At 40.5% G+C, this 19,498-nt stretch overlaps 1 protein-coding gene across 1 annotated transcript in view; it reads left to right on the forward strand.

The window, feature by feature from the left end:
• The window catches only part of med27 (mediator complex subunit 27), a 244,181-nt gene extending 227,623 nt beyond the window's left edge, over positions 1 to 16,558 (forward strand). Inside the window, exons 7-8 of the mRNA XM_078425940.1 lie at positions 6,141 to 6,218; positions 15,439 to 16,558. Of these exons, the coding sequence (XP_078282066.1) occupies positions 6,141 to 6,218; positions 15,439 to 15,573 (213 nt within the window). The 3' untranslated portion in view covers positions 15,574 to 16,558. The remainder of the gene's footprint in view (positions 1 to 6,140; positions 6,219 to 15,438) is intronic.
• The last annotated feature ends 2,940 nt before the right edge of the window (positions 16,559 to 19,498 follow it).

Raw genomic sequence — 19,498 nt, forward strand, 5'->3', positions numbered from 1 at the left:
ATCATATCCTTCTATTCCCTGCACTCCCATGTGTCTATCTAAAAGCCTCTTTAACACCACTATTATATCTGCCTCCACCGCCACCCCTGGCAATGCGTTCCAGGCCCCCACCACTCACTGTGTAAAAAAAAACTTGTCCCACATATCTCTATTAAACTTTCTCCCTCTCACCTTATAGCCAAGCCCTCTAGTGTTGGACATTTACACCCTGGGAAAAATGTTCTGACCATATACCCTATCTATGCCTCTTATGATTTTATATACTTCTATCAAGTCTCCCCTCAACCTCCATCAAAGTTTTATACAGTATTCGATGATATAACAAATCACCTCAATCTTTTACGGAAATAGATTCATTGATGAACTTCCTTTGTGATTGAGTTGATGTGCTGGGCCCAGGACAGATCTTCAGAAATATGCATGTTCAGGAACTTGAAGCCATTGACTCTCACCACTCTCTTGATGAAGACAGATTAATTGATTCCTGAAGTCAGCAATCAGCTCTTTGGAGAAACAAGGGATTGCAGATGCTGGATAATACACAAAACAACACAAAGTGCTGGAGTAACTCAGCAGGTCAGGCAGTATTTCTGGAGAACATGGATAGTAACGTTTGGGTCCAGACCCTTCTTCAGCTCATTGGTCTTGTTAATGTTGAAAGCGAGATTGTTGTCTGGCAACATTCATTCGGATTATCAATCCCTCCTGCACTCTAAGTCATCATTAACCTGTTATTCTTCCAACAACGATGGCATCATCGGCGAATTTAAAGATGGCATTTGAACTATATCTAGTTACAATCATTGGTATAGCGGGAGTAGAGTAGGGGACTGAGCACATAGTCTAGGTACTCCTGTGTTGATGGTTGTCGAGAAGGAAGTGTTGTTGCCAATTCATTCTGAGTGTGGTCTGCCGAAGAGGAAATCGAGAATCAAAATGCATAGGGACACTTTGGAGGAGTTGATCATGTTGAATAGCGAGCTGAAGCTGATGAACAATTTTGCATTTTCTTGCATTTAGTTTTTATATTGTGAGTGCCAGGATCAAGATCAAACAGATTTTTTAATAAACAGAATAAATGGTCAAGATATCTTGGTTTCAACATTAGAAAAACGAATACCCCCCAGCGGACCATTAGCACTTTCACTCTTACAACAGACACGAGGGCTGTTATTTTCTCAGTCCAAGATAGATTAAAAAATAAAAGCAAAATGCTGGAAGAATTCAGTCAGCTGAGCAGCATCCATGGGAAGAGAAACCAGTCAACATTTTTGTTGAGGATCCTTCCTCAATACAGGGGGCAGAGTGGAGGAGTTTCATTTTTGAAAGCAGAGCTGAGGGGAGGTTTGAGGTGCAAGACAAAAGAAGATATGGAAATTGGTTAAAACTGAGCAGGAGCAAGAGTAGACATTTTATACAAACAGGGAGAGAAGGGGATAAGAGCATGATATGGGAAATAATGGGAGAGCACTTTACCTTAAGTTGGAAAATTCAACATTCATTCCGGATGGCTGCAAAGTGCCTAGAAGGAAATTTTGTTCCTCTAGCTAAAGTTGAACCGCAGTGGAGGACGCCACAGACTGGCAGACAGACTGGAATAAGAGTGGTATTAACAGATAAAGTTACATGAAACAGGAAGCTACAGACTGAGCACAGGTGCTCCACAAAGTGATTGCCCAATCATAAGATTGATTCTAAAGCAGTTTCACAATGTGCACAAAATGCTCAGAAAGCCAGACAGAATCTATGGAGGAACAGAATTATCCCTCAGATCTAACGAAACATTGACTGCTGCAGACTGCTGGCTGAACTGCTGAGTGTTACAACAGCCACGGTATTTTACTTCCAGCAGTAAATGGTTCAGTTCCAACTCAATGGGGCAAAATGGTGATCAGATGATGCAAACTTTTGCTGAAATTTTTAAAAATCCGGCCATTTTCTATTAAACCCATGAGGCAGTATTTTAACGTCAAGATCCCCAGATGGGAAAGTTAGCAGTGATCCCTTTGTGGCTTTCCCCACTGGAAGTGTTTGTTTTTTTTCTCTTTCAATTTACACAAGGGTTTGCTCTGTAAATACTTTACAGGATCTGCCTTATAAACATGCCAAACCTCGTGAAAGAGCATCTACCTCAAATGAGAAAACCAAACAGATTTATGCGCATGTTTTGCCTGCCTGTAATTTTGCAATTAACTGAGTCTCTGCACATGAGATTAAAGCAATGCTGGTGTGAATGGACACCTAGAAGGGAACATGAGACTAAGAGAGTTAGATATTCTTAAAATAGAACAAAGTTACTTCAGAAGGTCCAGGAATGTGACTGAAATTTACAGGCGAGAAATAATTTTCATTGAGCATCAACTGCAGGCGCAAAATATGAAGTTGCGGTCAGACAGAGAGAAGAATTATTTTGGAATGAGTAATAGTAGTTCCTGAATCAAAAACAACTTGTTCCCTGTTTGTGTTTTGAAAAGGAGTTCAGGTTACAGGTCTCATTAGATAGTTTCATGAGGAATTCAATAGATGATGTTCCTTTCACTCTCACATGTGCAACAACTTGTTTTTATAAGTTGGTATTCCCATTTGCCCAGAAACTGGAATGCATCCTATTTTGGTAAACTAAACATTGTGTTTAGTGCTGCTGTCAGCAACCTAAGCCAATGCTTGTCTTTATGGGCTAATGCTTTCACTGATTGCTGCAGCAGGGTTGCAATGTTTCAACACCTCTTTCTGGGTGTAAAACACTTAATGCTGTTGTATACTTGTTTTTGTTTAATTCTATCCAATTTGATCAATTTTAATCCAGTGAAAAACTGCAGAATCTATCAAAGCAAAAGTGCAACAGTATTTAGAGTGTTTTACACCAAGAGAGAAATTATAAAACATTGCAACCTGTTGCAATAATCAGACAAAGGCATTAGACTTTAAAGGTAACACATGGTGTATATTGTTGGCCCGCTGCCACTGAGGAGAAGAAAACTGCAGGAGAGAGGCCGCATGGGAAGAAGGAGTCAGCACAACAATTTATAGATTTGTACAAGACAGTGTTTGTATTGAGGCATATTCCAGGATGGAGGTCTTGTCTACCAGGCTGACTAGGCCATAGGTGCATGGAGGAAATGAGGCCATTTACCTCCTCCAGGCGAGAGGATCTCCGTTCATTGGAACAGTTTCACAAGAAATGTCGCCTCCTTAAAACAGTCTTTTGGGTTAACCTCAATGTTAAGACGAGCTGCTCTTTTTTCAGTATACTGTTCTCTCTCACTAACAGACCAAAAACACACTTGGTTATATAAACTATCCTCTTTCCACTCATGCTCACACACAATTCATCACTCCAAGTTCCAGCTTGAGAACCATTACCTCCAGGTTCAAGAACAGCTTCCTTCCCGCAACCTTCAGATTCTTGAATCACACTGCACAACCGTATCTCAGCACCAAATTACTGTGGACTTTGCAGTATCACGGTTGCACAACATACTTTGCCTTGCACTTTTACAGTCTGGTTTGCCTAGGAAAAAAAATCAGACCTTCCAACATTTGATCAACAGGCTAGTGCCTTTGATGTCTGGATTTTACATTGCAGCATTTCAGAAGACACTCCTCATTTTTTTTTATCTGTCAGAGACTCAACACAAGGTCTGCTGCCAGATTTAACTTTTGGAATTGTGCAAGTGTTCTAGAAACAGCTTGACAGATTTGTACAAGTCTACAGTGCTGGTTGAAATTGCCACTTTTGAATCTTGAAGAAGACAGAGACAAGGAATGATCCATCACAGTGGTGAACAACTTGGCTGCCAGTGTGGAACTGAATGGGTTTACTGTGGTTCGCTGCACTTCACAAGTACATTTTTGTTTTGTGGCTCGGCCTTTGTTGCAGTTATATACTCGAAGGATCAGAGTTTTTTAGCACAAACATGTTTCTGGTTCTCTGAAACAGTGACCCATTTGCACTCAGTTTTTAAAGTGTCAACAATGTTTTCATTTTCGTCTTAAAGCCCATATAGATACTGCTGCCATCAATGGGGTCTGTGTGGAAAGGGTACCAGCTTTCAGGTTCCTGGGTACGCACATCGCAGAGGATCTCACCTGGTCTACCAACACCATCACCACAGTAAAGAAGGCACAGCAGAGACTCCACTTCCTGAGGATCCTCAGGAAAACCAACCTGCAGGAGAAGCTCATGTTGTCCTTCTATCGCTGCTCCATCGAGAGTGTGCTGGCATACTGTATAACCACATGGTATGCCAGCTGCTCAGAAAAGGACAGGAAGGCCCTTCAGAGGGTCATCACGACGGCCCAGAAAATCATCGGCTGCTCACTGCCCTCCCTGGAGCACCTGTTCAGACTACGCTGCCTCAGTAGAGCAGGCAAAATAATAAAAGATCCATCCCACCCCGGCCACCGTCTGTTTGTTCATCTGCCCTCTGGTCGACGTTTCAGGTCGATAAAATCCCGAACAAACAGACTTAAGAACAGTTTTTACCCCAGGGCCATACGAGAACTGAACACTACCTTTGCACTAGGCAACACTAAAAAATCTTTGTACTTAACATAATTGTATTTAATTGTATTTATGTATTTATTTGTTTTTGCATTTATTGCATATATGTTTGTACGCACCGTCAGGATTGGCTATTTTTTAATTTCGTTGTACTCGTTGCAATGACAATAAATGAATATTATTATTATTATTATTATTATTATTATTTTGGAAAACAATACAAATTCTAAAATCATTCAGCAGAAAGAAACGGTCAGCAATCCTTCTATTGCTCTTTTGACCAGCTTAAAATTAGACTCTCCAGTTACCAACTCACTGACCTATTTGTAATTTATTTTTTGAAACATATCTTTATAATAACATTTAAAAAAATATTTACAGCAATGATGATACTCTTTAAATATGTGAATTATTATATATGCAAAATATATAAATTGTATGCACACATCTTGATGGTATCAGATCCTGTCAAAGGCTGCAATGCATTTTGAGGATGGACAGAAGCAATAGGGCCTCAAAAATCTTTCACAGGCCAACGTACTCCCAAGGCCACACTGCAGCCTCACTTAAATCAGTCCTCTTCAACTGGACCAAGCAAGTCTGAATACACAAAAATTGCAGGTGGTGAACTAAATCTGAGTGTTATTGCACTCATGAATATATGGTGCTCATTAAATTTATCACCAAAAGTTAAGGTTTGCCCATTTTAGTGCATCGGATTTTATTGGAATAATAATTATTGCTAAACAATCTCACTGGAACTGAAAATTAACATTTACAAGTATGAGATCCTATTCAAATTTTAATTAGCCTGGATTTTTAAATTTTAGTTTCATCTTTTCAATGTCTCCTCAATCTCTTAATATTATCTATATTTCATTTCCTGTTAATGACTTGGCATTGAATGAATATTCTGACTACTTCTAATGGGCACAAATAATACATTGACCAAATATGTTGACTGCCTGTCATGCAGAGTGTTTCCAGTATCTTCTGCTTTTATTTCAGACGGTCATGATATGGTAATTATATGGTGATCAAGTGCAGGAGACTGGAGGAGATCATCTGAAGACCTTCCAATGCTTTCCCATCTTACATTATTGTGTTTACTTAGTATTGAGCTACAATTAAATGCTTTTTGAACCACAACAACTTTGCGTCTGAGAGATATTTGATCGTTAAAGTACAATGAACAGTGAATGACATTCATTCAAGTTAACCGCAAAATATTGGTTAGTGTGCATCCTGGTTGGAAGGGCTTTGTAAAACAAAATGGTAAAGTTGTCAGAAGCTAGGATAATACTGTTTACAAGAAAGAAGAGAAAATAGGAAGGAGATTGAAAAATTATATCAATGAACTGATAAGATGGATGAAAAGTTAATAAAAATTTGGGGGACTTTTCTGAGTAAGTTACTTTTTATACATGTGTTAAGCAATTTTGGGAATGTAATTGTGTCAGTAAAATGACGAAAAATGAGAAATCAATCATTTTTCCTAGGACATTCTTGGATACTCTTATGAGCACTTTTGTTTAGAATTTAATAGCTGATTTCATCAATGTAACTATTGTAAGTTATGGTTGGTTTTCTCAATGGCTATTATTCTGACTTTCATTTCTTGTCACTTATCTCTCAGGTGACAGATCATGCCACAACAGCATTGCTGCATTACCAGCTGCCTCAGATGCCAGATGTGGTGGTCAGATCTTTCATGGTAAGTGATACAACGTCAAAAATTCAACTGGGATCTCCATCCCTCTGCATGCATGTCAGTCTCCTATCTATATGACATATATTTAAATTTCATGCATGTAATGCAACCCAAAGTGGGGCTTTGTACCTCTGAAAATTAAGCACTTTACACAAACATTGAAGATATTGAGCTCTCGAATAAGTTCACCTTTTGTCAGTCACCATTGTGGTATTTTGCTACATAATCTCACTAAAGACCTATGGGTGTTGAAGAGAGATTAGCGTCACCAGAGTCTCCATTCCTCCCACTCAAATTAATGACGGACCGTAAAACGCTCTGACAGAGTGTACAAAAAATCTGCTGTCATCATCACATTACCTGTCCAGTGCTGAGTAACCCCAGTGAGAAATTAAATGTACCAAACGAAGATGCGAAGTGCTGGAATAACTCAGTGGGTCAGGCAGTATCTCCGGAGAATATGGATAGGTGACGTTTGGGTCAGATCCCTTCTTCAGACTGGTTATGGGGGGTTGGGGGAGAAATAGATGCAAGTCCAGATGGAATACAGGGGAGACGGGGTGGGGGAGGGGGGTTAGGAGGGGAAGAATAGAGTCGGTGAGGGTTTGTAGTTACCCAAAATTGGAGAATTCAATGTTTATACCGTTGGGTAAGATATTAGGACAGGTGTTACATCTCTTGAGGTTGCAGGGCCAAGTACCTGGGGAGTGGGTGGTTTGGGTGAGAAGGGATGAGTGAATTAAGGAGTTGCAGACGGAGCAGGTTTTGCGGAAGGCGAAAAGGGTTGGGGATGGGAAGTTATAGCAGTCTTCCAGATGAGTCAAAGGTTCAAGAGCACCTCCTCTAACCTCATCGACTAAAACTAGGGTTCCACCTGTACATCAGCAAGACCAGTGTAGATTCGGTGACTGTTTTGCCAATACATGCTCAGATGGGCCAATGCCAAAGGGAATCTGGGTTGCTAACCATTGTAACTACTCTTCCCATTCTCATGCTGACCTTTCGATCCTGGATCTCCTCCATTAGTAGTGTGAGGCCGCATGCAAACTGGAGGAACACCTCATATTCTGCTTGGGTAGCTTAGAACCCAGAGGTATGAATACTGAATTCTCCGAATTTAAGTAACTTCAAACCCCTCTCCCTTCTTCCCACCTCTTTCTTACCGCCCTCCCCAGTTCCACTGTGCCCCACCTGGACTCGCACCTGTTTCTCTCCTTCCACCTCCATTCTTTCCTCAAGCTTCACAATTTGCAACTTTATTCCTTTTGACTCGGTCTCACTCATTCTGTTTTCATTTCTGGCCTCTGTCCACTATTGACCTATCAAAACCCCATCTCACCTGTATCAACCTATTACCTGTTGGGCTTTGTCCTGCCCCCCTCTCTTCGAGCTTTCAAACCACCCCCCCCCCCCCCCCCCCCACAGACACACACAATCCGTCAGAAGAAAGATTCCTACCCAAAACGTCTCCAATTCATGTTGACCAGAATGCTGCCTGACCCGCTGGTATTCCACCACTTTGTGCCTTTATTTGTAAACTAGCATCTGCAGTTCCTTGCATCCTAATTAAATGTACCAGTGGGTACATGATCATTTTATGGTAGCTGTAATTACCAATTAAACTTAACGTTTTATATATTGAAACCTGATGCTTCGCTTTTTACTACTTCACTTTAAAGACAACCATTAATCTTTATGGCAACTGTTTGATGTTTGACATCCAAGCGAGTAGTTCATGGTAGTGTCATTTTAGCGTCTGATCTCAACCATTAGTTCTGCATTTTAAACTTGTGACAAAAATGGTTCACTAATTGCTGATACTTTCTTGATTATCCAGCATAGAGTATAAAATGATTTGATTTGTTGATGTGAGGGATGGTTTGGGCAGGGATACTGAATTAACTTTATTGCAGATACCCAAATCAAAATAACTTGGAGAAATGAAGTGCAAGGAATGTTTCAAGACTGTAAAGTTCTAAATGGTCACCTTTAACTACGGTTCCTTTTGTTTTCTGAATTTATGTGGTTGGATCAGAAAATTATTTTCTATTTTAAGTCAAATTTAAATCATCTCATTGCAAATTAAAGAACGGGCTGACTAGTTTGTATTCTGGAAGTCTCTCACCAAAATAGTTGCTTCTCGTTTGCATCGGGATGAGCATATCAGCTGCCAACAAAGTACTACAGATTAACTAAATGTCCTCTTGCTGAGTTACATGGTAGCATAGAGCTGCTTTACCCGGCTGCATACTCCTTTTGTTACTATAGATATCTCCAAAATTCCTCAAGGAAAGCTGCAGGCTGGTTTTAGTTTAGATATACAGCGAGGAAACAGGCCCTTCGGCTCACCGGGTCCACGCCGACAAGTGATCACCCATACACCAGTTCTAACCTACACACTTACAGAGACAATTTACAGAAGCCAATGAACCTACAAACCTGCACGTCTTGGAATGCGGGAGGAAGACAGAGTGCCTAGAGAAACCCCATGCAATCACAAGGAGAAAGTACATACTTCGTATGGACGGTACCCATAGTCAGGTTCGAACCCAGGTATCTGGCGCTATAAGGCAAATCTACTGTTGCAACACTGCGCCGCCCCCACAATTTTAAGATGTGTTTCTCTCTTTAGGCCATTCAGTAATAATTATCCTAATTATCCTATTCTGCTTGGACCTTGCTGGATGAATACAGCCACAAAAAATAATTTTAATGTGGGGATGGGGTTAATATATCTTTCCTGATATATCAAAGCTAAAACCTTCCTCAGATAATTTAATTGACAGCTTTAAAAAGATATACAAGGTATAAGATGTGTGTATCCATCAGCATCTGGTGGAGAGGTTGGTCATGGTACAAAACAGACAGATAGATTATGTTCCTGTTCTCATCTTTAATGAGACCATGTTGCTGTACCCAGTGACATGGCTAATGCAGGCATTCAATCTGAGATATTTTAAAGGAAAACACGATTTACTTCATCCTATTTTCATTTCAGTGGCTCCACATTTAATAACAATCTCATCTGCAAGATTAAATCATAGTAGTTTCAAGTCTTTGATGACGTCCCTCTTTTACCAATGGGGTCCTTAAGGGCTTTAGTGAAACTTATCTTTTCACTAGCATTTTGCTTCAGAAGAATATATATGTTATTAATTAGTTTTTCAGCTGAGTCCCACAGATAAAACAATTAATTAAAAACAGCTTTATAAGTAATAAACACCCCCAAAGTTTGAACCCAAATGGGATTTATATTTTTCAGCTGTGCTGGCTCTGTTATATTGGGTATTTATGGACATTAAATATAAAATGAATGTCATATTTTATAAATTTTCACCAATATCTGCATCAATACAACACAGTACGCCGATTTTGAAAATCAGTGCATAGTAATACATTTGAAATTTTTAAGACCAAGCCCATTTTGTTTATTATCCTAATTAGAGAGATAGATTGCAGGAAGGAACTGCAGATACTGGCTTAAACTGAAGATAGATACAAAATGCTGAAGGAATGGGTAACGTTTCGGATCGAGGCCCTTCTTCAGACTGATATTGTGATTTAGTGTTATGTTTGACTCGCTCGCCAATGTTTGGGAAATACTATGTTTCATCATGACAGATTGCTGCTTCCCGGACAATTAAAAATCTAATCTCATCACAACAGTAGATTTCCCATCCACAGTATCCAACCCCATGATGCCTCAATCCCACACTGCCCGCTTCTGCACCTTACCTGAGCTCCATGAACAGGATTGCCCTGATAGGCCTGTGGTTTCAATCTTCTCATGCCCATCTTTGTACCTGGACTCCATCTCGTCTCCCATTATCCATTCCTTTCAATAGACAATAGACAATAGACAATAGGTGCAGGAGTAGGCCATTCAGCCCTTCGAGCCAGCACCGCCATTCAATGCGATCATGGCTGATCACTCTCAATCAGTACCCCGTTCCTGCCTTCTCCCCATACCCCCTCACTCCGCTATCCTTAAGAGCTCTATCCAGTTCTCTCTTGAAAGCATCCAACGAACTGGCCTCCACTGCCTTCTGAGGCAGAGAATTCCACACCTTCACCACTCTCTGACTGAAAAAGTTCTTCCTCATCTCCGTTCTAAATGGCCTACCCCTTATTCTTAAACTGTGGCCCCTTGTTCTGGACTCCCCCAACATTGGGAACATGTTATCTGCCTCTAATGTGTCCAATCCCCTAATTATCTTATATGTTTCAATAAGATCCCCCCTCATCCTTCTAAATTCCAGTGTATACAAGCCCAATCGCTCCAGCCTTTCAACATACGACAATCCCGACATTCCGGGAATTAACCTGGTGAACCTACGCTGCACGCCCTCCATAGCAAGAATATCCTTCCTCAAATTTGGAGACCAAAACTGCACACAGTACTCCAGGTGCGGTCTCACCAGGGCCCGGTACAACTGTAGAAGGACCTCTTTGCTCCTATACTCAACTCCTCTTGTTACGAAGGCCAACATTCCATTGGCTTTCTTCACTGCCTGCTGTACCTGCATGCTTCCTTTCATTGACTGATGCACTAGGACACCCAGATCTCGTTGAACTCCCCCTCCTCCTAACTTGACACCATTCAGATAATAATCTGCCTTTCTATTCTTACTTCCAAAGTGAATAACCTCACACTTATCTACATTAAACTGCATCTGCCATGTATCCGCCCACTCACACAACCTGTCCAAGTCACCCTGCAGCCTTATTGCATCTTCCTCACAATTCACACTACCCCCCAACTTAGTATCATCTGCAAATTTGCTAATGGTACTTTTAATCCCTTCGTCTAAGTCATTAATGTATATCGTAAATAGCTGGGGTCCCAGCACCGAACCTTGCGGTACCCCACTGGTCACTGCCTGCCATTCCGAAAGGGACCCATTTATCCCCACTCTTTGCTTTCTGTCTGTCAACCAATTTTCTATCCATGTCAGTACCCTACCCCCAATACCATGTGCCCTAATTTTGCCCACTAATCTCCTATGTGGGACCTTGTCGAAGGCTTTCTGAAAGTCGAGGTACACCACATCCACTGACTCTCCCTTGTCAATTTTCCTAGTTACATCCTCAAAAAATTCCAGTAGATTTGTCAAGCATGATTTCCCCTTCGTAAATCCATGCTGACTCGGAATGATCCCGTTACTGCTATCCAAATGCTCAGCAATTTCGTCTTTTATAATTGACTCCAGCATCTTCCCCACCACTGATGTCAGACTAACTGGTCTATAATTACCCGTTTTCTCTCTCCCTCCTTTCTTAAAAAGTGGGATAACATTTGCTATCCTCCAATCCACAGGAACTGATCCTGAATCTATAGAACATTGAAAAATGATCTCCAATGCTTCCACTATTTCTAGAGCCACCTCCTTAAGTACTCTGGGATGCAGACCATCAGGCCCTGGGGATTTATCAGCCTTCAGTCCCATCAGTCTACCCAAAACCATTTCCTGCCTAATGTGGATTTCCTTCAGTTCCTCCATCACCCTAGGTTCTCCGGCCCCTAGAACATTTGGGAGATTGTGTGTATCTTCCTCAGTGAAGACAGATCCAAAGTAACGGTTTAACTCGTCTGCCATTTCTTTGTTCCCCATAATAAATTCCCCTGCTTCTGTCTTCAAGGGACCCACATTTGCCTTGACTGTTTTTTTCCCTCTTCACGTACCTAAAAAAACTTTTGCTGTCCTCCTTTATATTATTGGCTAGTTTACCCTCGTACCTCATCTTTTCTCCCCGTATTGCCTTTTTAGTTAACTTTTGTTGCTCTTTAAAAGAGTCCCAATCCTCTGTCTTCCCACTCTTCTTTGCTATGTTATACTTCCTCTCCTTAATTTTTATGCTGTCCCTGACTTCCCTTGTCAGCCACAGGTGTCTCTTACTCCCCTTAGAGTCTTTCCACCTCTTTGGAATAAATTGATCCTGCAACCTCTGCATTATTCCCAGGAATACCTGCCATTGCTGTTCTACCGTCTTCCCTGCTAGGGCCTCCTTCCAGTCAATTTTGGCCAGCTCCTGCCTCATGCCTCTGTAATCCCCTTTGCTACACTGTAATACCGACACTTCCGATTTTCCCTTCTGCCTTTCCATTTGCAGAGTAAAACTTATCATGTTGTGATCACTGCCTCCTAATGGCTCTTTTACCTCTAGTCCTCTTATCAGATCAGGATCATTACACAACACTAAATCCAGAATTGCCTTCTCCCTGGTAGGCTCCAGTACAAGCTGTTCTAAGAATCCATCTCGAAGGCACTCTACAAACACTCTTTCCTGGGGTCCATTTCCAACCTGATTTTCCCAGTCTACCTGCATGTTGAAATCTCCCATAACCACCGTAGCATTACATTTTTGACACGCCAATTTTATCTCCTGATTCAAATTGCACCCTATGTCGAGGCTACTGTTTGGGGGCCTATAGATAACTCCCATTAGGGTCTTTTTACCCTTACAATTTCTCATTTCTATCCATACTGATTCAACATCTCCTGATTCTATGTCACCCCTTGCAAGGGAATGAATATCATTCCTTACCACCAGAGCAACCCCACCCCCTCTGCCCACCTGTCTGTCTTTTCTATACGTTGTGTACCCCTGAATATTCAGTTCCCAGCCCTGGTCCTCTTGTAGCCATGTCTCAGTGATCCCTACAACATCATACTTGCCCATGACTAACTGAGCCTCAAGCTCATCCACTTTATTTTTTATACTACGCGCATTTAAGTACAACACTTTAACTTCTGTATTTACCTCCCCTCTCACATCGGTCACAATTGGCCCTGCCCTTAATTTCTTTTCCCCTCTAGAACTTCTGTTCCCATTCTTCCGAGAGTCTTTTGCAATACCTCCTGTATTCCCTTTTACCTCATCTTCATATTCACAATTTGTTAACCCCTCCCCCCACTACTTAGTTTAAAGCCACAGGTGTCACACTAGCAAACCTGCCTGCCAGAATGTTTGTCCCCCTGCTGTTAAGATGCAACCCGTCCCTTTTGTACAAGTCACCCCTAGCCCAGAAGAGATCCCAGTGGTCCAGAAATCTAAATCCCTGCTCTCTGCACCAGTCCCTCAGCCATAAATTCATTATCTCTCTGTTCCTGGCCTCACCACCACGAGGTACCGGTAGCAGTCCAGAGATAACCACCTTCGACGTCCTACTTCTCAGTGTTTTTCCCAACTCTCTAAACTCCCGATGTAGCACCTCCTTCCTCTTCTGCCCGACGTCATTCGTGCCCACGTGCACAACGACTTCAGGTTGATCGCCTTCCCTCACTAGGATTTTCTGAAGCTGGTCTGTGATGTGCTGAACCCTGGCACCAGGGAGGCAACAGACCATCCTCAAGTCCCTCCTTATACCTACAAATCTGCACGTCTTGGAATGTGGGATGCTCTCCACCTTTTCAATTCCAATTCCAATTCCACTGTTCCAACGGGCTCATCTTTACCATGGATGTCTAGTCTCTGTACACCTCCATCCCCCTTCAGAAGGGTCTTAGAGCCTTTCATATCTTTCTTGAACAAAGACCTGTCGCTAAACTATCTCTAAACTAAACTAAACCTAACCAATTCTCCTGTATGAACATTCTCATCTGCTTGGCAGAACTTGTCCTTGCCCTGAATAAGATTTTTTTTGATTCCTCCCACTTTCTGCAGATCAAAAGATAGCCACGGCCCTCACATGTGCTTCAGCTAGTCCTGCCTTTTTGTTAGCTGCAAGGAACTGTCCTTCTTCGCAGCCTGTTTTGTACAGTCTCACCCAATCCTAACCCCACCCCAGCTCTTCCCCACCACATCGACAACTACATCGCTGTTGTTTACTGCACTCAACAGCACCTACTTCCTGATATCAATATGCCCGTAATGTTATTATACCCACACTGATCTCACAATCTCCATTCCTTATCCTTGATGAGTAATGATACAAAGTACTCTTTACTTTGGCTCCAGGCGTAAGTTCTCACATTTATTCTAGAGTGATCCTACCTTTTCCCTAGCTCTCCTCTTGGTTTTAATGTATGTATAAAATGCCTTGAGATTTTTCTTAATCCTACTCACCAAGGATATTTCATGTTTTCTTTTGGCCTCCAGATACCCTATTTCAGTTAATTCCTGCTATCTTTATATTCCTTAAGGACCCTGTCTGATTTCACCTTCCTCAAGCTTATTTTCCTTTTTATAGCATCTTGCACATTTACAACATCTCTCATCATCCAGGGTTTTGCTGAATCTTGCCATCCTTGTCTCCTTTCCTCACTGGAATATGCCAGACCTGAATTCTGATCAACTGGTCTTTCACCTTACCTATCCCCTCCACCACCCTCCTCCTAGCATCTGATTCTATCTGTCCACCATCCCCTCCTATCTGGTTCCACATATCAACTAGGAACCTCTGTCCCACATCCCTACTCTATCTGCTGGCATTCCTTTCTCCTCCTGTACAGTCCCGATGCAGAGTCTCAACCCAAAACAGCCACATACACATTTTACCTCCACAGCTGCCATTTGACCCACTGAGTTCTTCTAGTGTTCTGCTTTTTGTTCCAGATTCCAGCAACTGCAGTCTCCTTTGCCTTCAAGTTTCACACAATCCACTGTACTGAAGCCATAAATTCCTTTGGAACTAGGTTCACTTTTTTTTAAACTTGCTTTACTGGGGAATGTTATGCATTTTAACATTTTGATTAAGTAGCTTTCCTGTGGAGTTGATTAAACATTGTGTAATGAGCAAGATGATTAATGGACCTTGTTTGTACCAGCAAACTTGAACAAAATAAAAATCACCTTTTTGATTACATATCAATCTTCACCACTTTTGTGTGGTACCAGAATAAAACAGAATCTTTAAAACACAGCATTTTAGTTGTGTTCACATAAATATTGAAGCATGGGCCAAGTCCTTCCTCTGACCTTTCACGCTGGGAAAGTAGAACTCATCATGGGTGCTGTGAGCTGGGATTTTATAACAAGACAGGTGTGGCAAATGGCATCTTCCAATTGATCCTGGGTGAATGCTGTATTTTAATTTGTGATATTTCAAAATTGGAGATCTGTAACAGAGCTTGAGTGGAAGCTGTTATTCCTGTCTTAATGTTGAGAAGCTGGAGGTTCTCATTTTGAGTGAAGCGTAACAATCAATGTTACAATTGTAAAATTTAAATACAATGATATATTAAAAATACTGATCATGTGTTGCTCTGATTTTTTTTTCCAGACTTGGTTGCGAAGTTACATTAAGTTATTCCAGGCTACGTGTCAGCGGTGTGGAAAATTTCTTCAGGATGGATTGCCTCCCACGTGGAGAGACTTTCGCACGCTAGAGGCCTTTCACGATACTTGCAGGCAGTAACGTCCGACTCCTGGTCTAGTTATTAAGGATCATATCGGGAAATTGGGACGTGTACAGCACAGGAAATGAAGGACAGTCAGTCAACAAGCCTAGTTTAAACAAATTCCTGCAGGGTAGAATGATTCTTCCAACATCTTTCTATACAGGCAAATTTATTTTATTATAAAATACCTCAAAATGGTAGAAACAGTGGGACATTCAGATAAGGTATGTAAATGATTAGATATAACATTTTTATGGGTAAATTTTAAATCATGGTTTTCATGTGTGCATTAGGACTTTTTGAATGCATTTTGTTTTTTCTGTTCCCACATTCACATCACGTTCCTTTATTTGAGAGAAGGGTCAAGCTGTCTTACCAGTATTCTTGGTTGTCGCAGTGTAAGCACTGATCAAATAAGAAATTCATAAAGCTCTCCCATTTAAATGTCCAATCATTAATGTTTACAGCAACATGTTGCCTAGGGTGATATCCTCTTGTTCTTTGCTCCTTTGCTTTTTGTCAGAAATGTTTGGGTCAGTTCTTGTTCTCACATCTCACCATGAAATTGAAATTCATTTCATTTCTCTGTAGTATTTTTATTTCATCAGCTAAACTAATTATAATATATACCATTCTGGAGATTGCAGCCTTGCCTGTTGTAAAACTCAAGTTAACATCTCATCCTCAACTTCAATTTCAACACCATCCTATTAAAGATATTTGAGGGAGGGGAGTACAAAACTGAAAAATAGCTGAAATCTGATCAGACGTGATCAGATGTTCCTGTGGAACAACAACCATTCTTCATTTGCATTTCATAATTAGGTTGTTAAATCTTAACATTTATTGGTGCAAACAAAAAGGTGAAGCAGCTCTTATTAGGAAACATTAACACCATTTCCCTCTCCACCAATCTTTCTTTGTCATAGGGAGCGTGTGTTTCTAAAGGTAGAGGTGATTAAATAATCCAATGGACAGTTGATAGATGATGAATAAAGAATAACTGGGTTTGTTTATTCAAATGCTATTTTTGTAATTAAAATTCCTTACATTTTGGTTCTGAGATGAAATGTTTGATTTTATTGACATTTTAAACACATCAATACCAGCGAATGCAAATAAATCAAAAAAAGCCTTTCCCCACAGTGTTTTTAAGAAATATTGAATTGAAGATAAATATTCCAAAATCTCAATTTTACTTAATGAAAACAAGTTAGGTTGATGCAACATTGGTGTCATCTATTTAGAGAGCCACCAAAACCACACAACCTTATTTCCAATTACATAAACGCTGCAGATGCTTGGCACATTGAACAATTGAAAGTGGTAGTGATGTTCAAACAGGTCAGGCAGCATCAGCAGAAATAGCCAGAGCTGGTGACCCTTCATTCAAAGAGTTTGTGTTTTACAGATACCAACCAAAATCTGCAGCTGCTCGCCCCAAGTATAGATTCCAATATCACAACAGTGACCCTTCACTGAGTGTTCCTGTTAAGCATTTTCTGCTGCAGTGATACCAATCAGTGTTGTTTGAGGATTGATGTTACTTCCAATATTAAAGAGATCAGTTTCTAATCAAACCTATATCTGCAGTAAATAACTCTTTTCATATCTCTAATATCTCTTTTCTGTGTCAATCAAAGTCAGTGCAGATTTGTGGATATATTGTGTACTGTTTAGCATTTGTGCATAAAGAGTAGTTCATGTCATATTACTCATTGAAATCCAGTGGTATGAGAAGCACTTAAGTGAATATAATGATGATGACTTGTTTCCTTAATCGGGACAGCTGCTATTAGTCTGGTTCAGACATGGTCTGTCACTTGAACTCTCAATTAATTGAATGTGAAACATTGGACCATGATTGCATTGTCAGTCACGGGTGTCAACAGAAGCAGCTTGGCTGTCTCCAGTACTTGTGTACCACAATCAAGTCCCTATGTCCTCCCATAGGGAGAATGTACAATTATTGTAATAACATTATTACATCAACGAAGACATCTGCTCAGTAAAATTGTAGAGGATAGAAAATGATCCAAATCTCTTGCGTTTCAAATTCGTAATCTTCTGATAATTAATTTTGGCAATAATTCAGTTCAATTCCTGCCCATAGTTTAATAATCTCTGTACGAAATGTCAGAAAAAGGGTAAAATCCATGGGATTTAATTAGCAAACTGACCAGAGGTAAAAATTACAATATGGAATAATGCCTCAAGAAGCATTAGATTCAGTTAATTCAGCTCAGAAGTTCTCTGGATGGAGTGAATGCAATTAAGACGATAGCCCTACAATTTAGTTTTATTGGTATCTCCCTGACAGGTTTTTCTTTGCTAACATTCATTGGAAAAATGGTTCAGTGCTAATAAATCTGTTACAGGTATAAGCAAGTAACTGCAAAATCAACAGCGCCAATGTTATTAATCAGGAATTTTGAATCTATCTACCTGGTTCTGTAGGCCTGTGCAGACATTTCAGGGTTTTATGTTAGTATTGTTTCAGCACCAACCCTCTCCCGTACAGCTCTGATTCATTGGTGCAAGTGACCAACGTCTCTAACTCCATTGGAAGCAGAATTTGAAGGTCCCAGATTTTGCAGTCAAAGTGCTTGTGAGACTGAAGGAGCACTAGCAAACGCACAGCACTGCAATGTTAGGCAGATGCCACTTTAAAAGTGGAAAGTTGTAGCACTCTGGTCTACAAGCATCTTGCTGTTTGCCATATCATTATTATGCTTTGACCAGCATTATGTTTACACGGTCGAAACAAGATGAACCTGCTGTCAGAAAAGCTGTTATTTCCATGTCTAGTAATCCTTTAATAATGTGATAGTTTTTAATTAACTACTAATCAAATGTTTAATTGATGAAGGTTTCAAGATACTAAATTTAGAATTAAATTTTTAACTTTTGTCACCGCCTTTCATTCAATCCAATTTTCAAGATTCCTTTTTCTCTGCTCCTGATTTGAGATTAAATTCACCCAGAATAATAATTTTCAGTGCTGAGCCTTTGATATTTTGGTGAGGAGATGCAATACAATGGGTTAGAATGATGGGGCCAGCTGTGTTTATGAATGCTGCCTGCAATGTCCACTCTGGCTATGCATTAAGACGCCAACTATCCCCAGTGAGATACCAAATGTCCTGTTTCCTCGCATGATATCATCACTTGGTATGTGGGATTACCATCAAAGCTGAAGAGGGAAGGGAAAATAATTCATGTTCGGCATAGCATTTCTGTTTCTGTTTTGGGCAGTGATGTAAAGAAGTTGGAGTGGATTGAAGGGAAGGAGATTACAGGGTGTGTTGGTTACTGAGTGCAGTTCAGCAATATCATGTCATAGAGTAACCTTTCACTCTACGAGTGAAGCTTCTATCACCTCTGCCGTAAAAATATTCCATCATTCTATGAAAAAAGAAAGTCTCATCTCCTTCTTAATATGGTGATTCTGAATTCTGTTGGAGATTCATGAGACAGCAAATGCTGGAATCTGGAGCAATAAACAAACTGCTGGAAGAACTCAGTGAGCTGAGCATCTGTGAAGGCAAAGTGATGGTCATTGTTCAGGTTGAGGTCCTGATGCACGATCTCAACCTGAAATGTCAACCATCATGTTGCCTCCACAGATGTTGCTTGACCTGCCGAGTTCATCCAATGTATTTTTGTTTTTTTTATACCTAATTTAAATTTCTCTCACAAAAGGAAACACTTGATTGCTTTTAAATTGAATGTGATAAAAGGTAATTTTTGTTTTGGTGACTGTGGCAACTAGGAATCCTGGTAAATCTAAAATCAATGAGTATCAAGGGGCAAACACTGCAATGGTTGCAATGATACCTTACACAAAGGAAACTATTAGGTCAATCATCACAGCCCCAGGACATCGTGGCAGGAGATGCTCAGGTCTTGTAAAAATACTTGTGTTACTTTGTTGTCATCAAA

Source organism: Rhinoraja longicauda, chromosome 31 (genome assembly GCF_053455715.1).
Source record: "Rhinoraja longicauda isolate Sanriku21f chromosome 31, sRhiLon1.1, whole genome shotgun sequence".
NCBI lineage: Eukaryota > Metazoa > Chordata > Chondrichthyes > Rajiformes > Arhynchobatidae > Rhinoraja > Rhinoraja longicauda.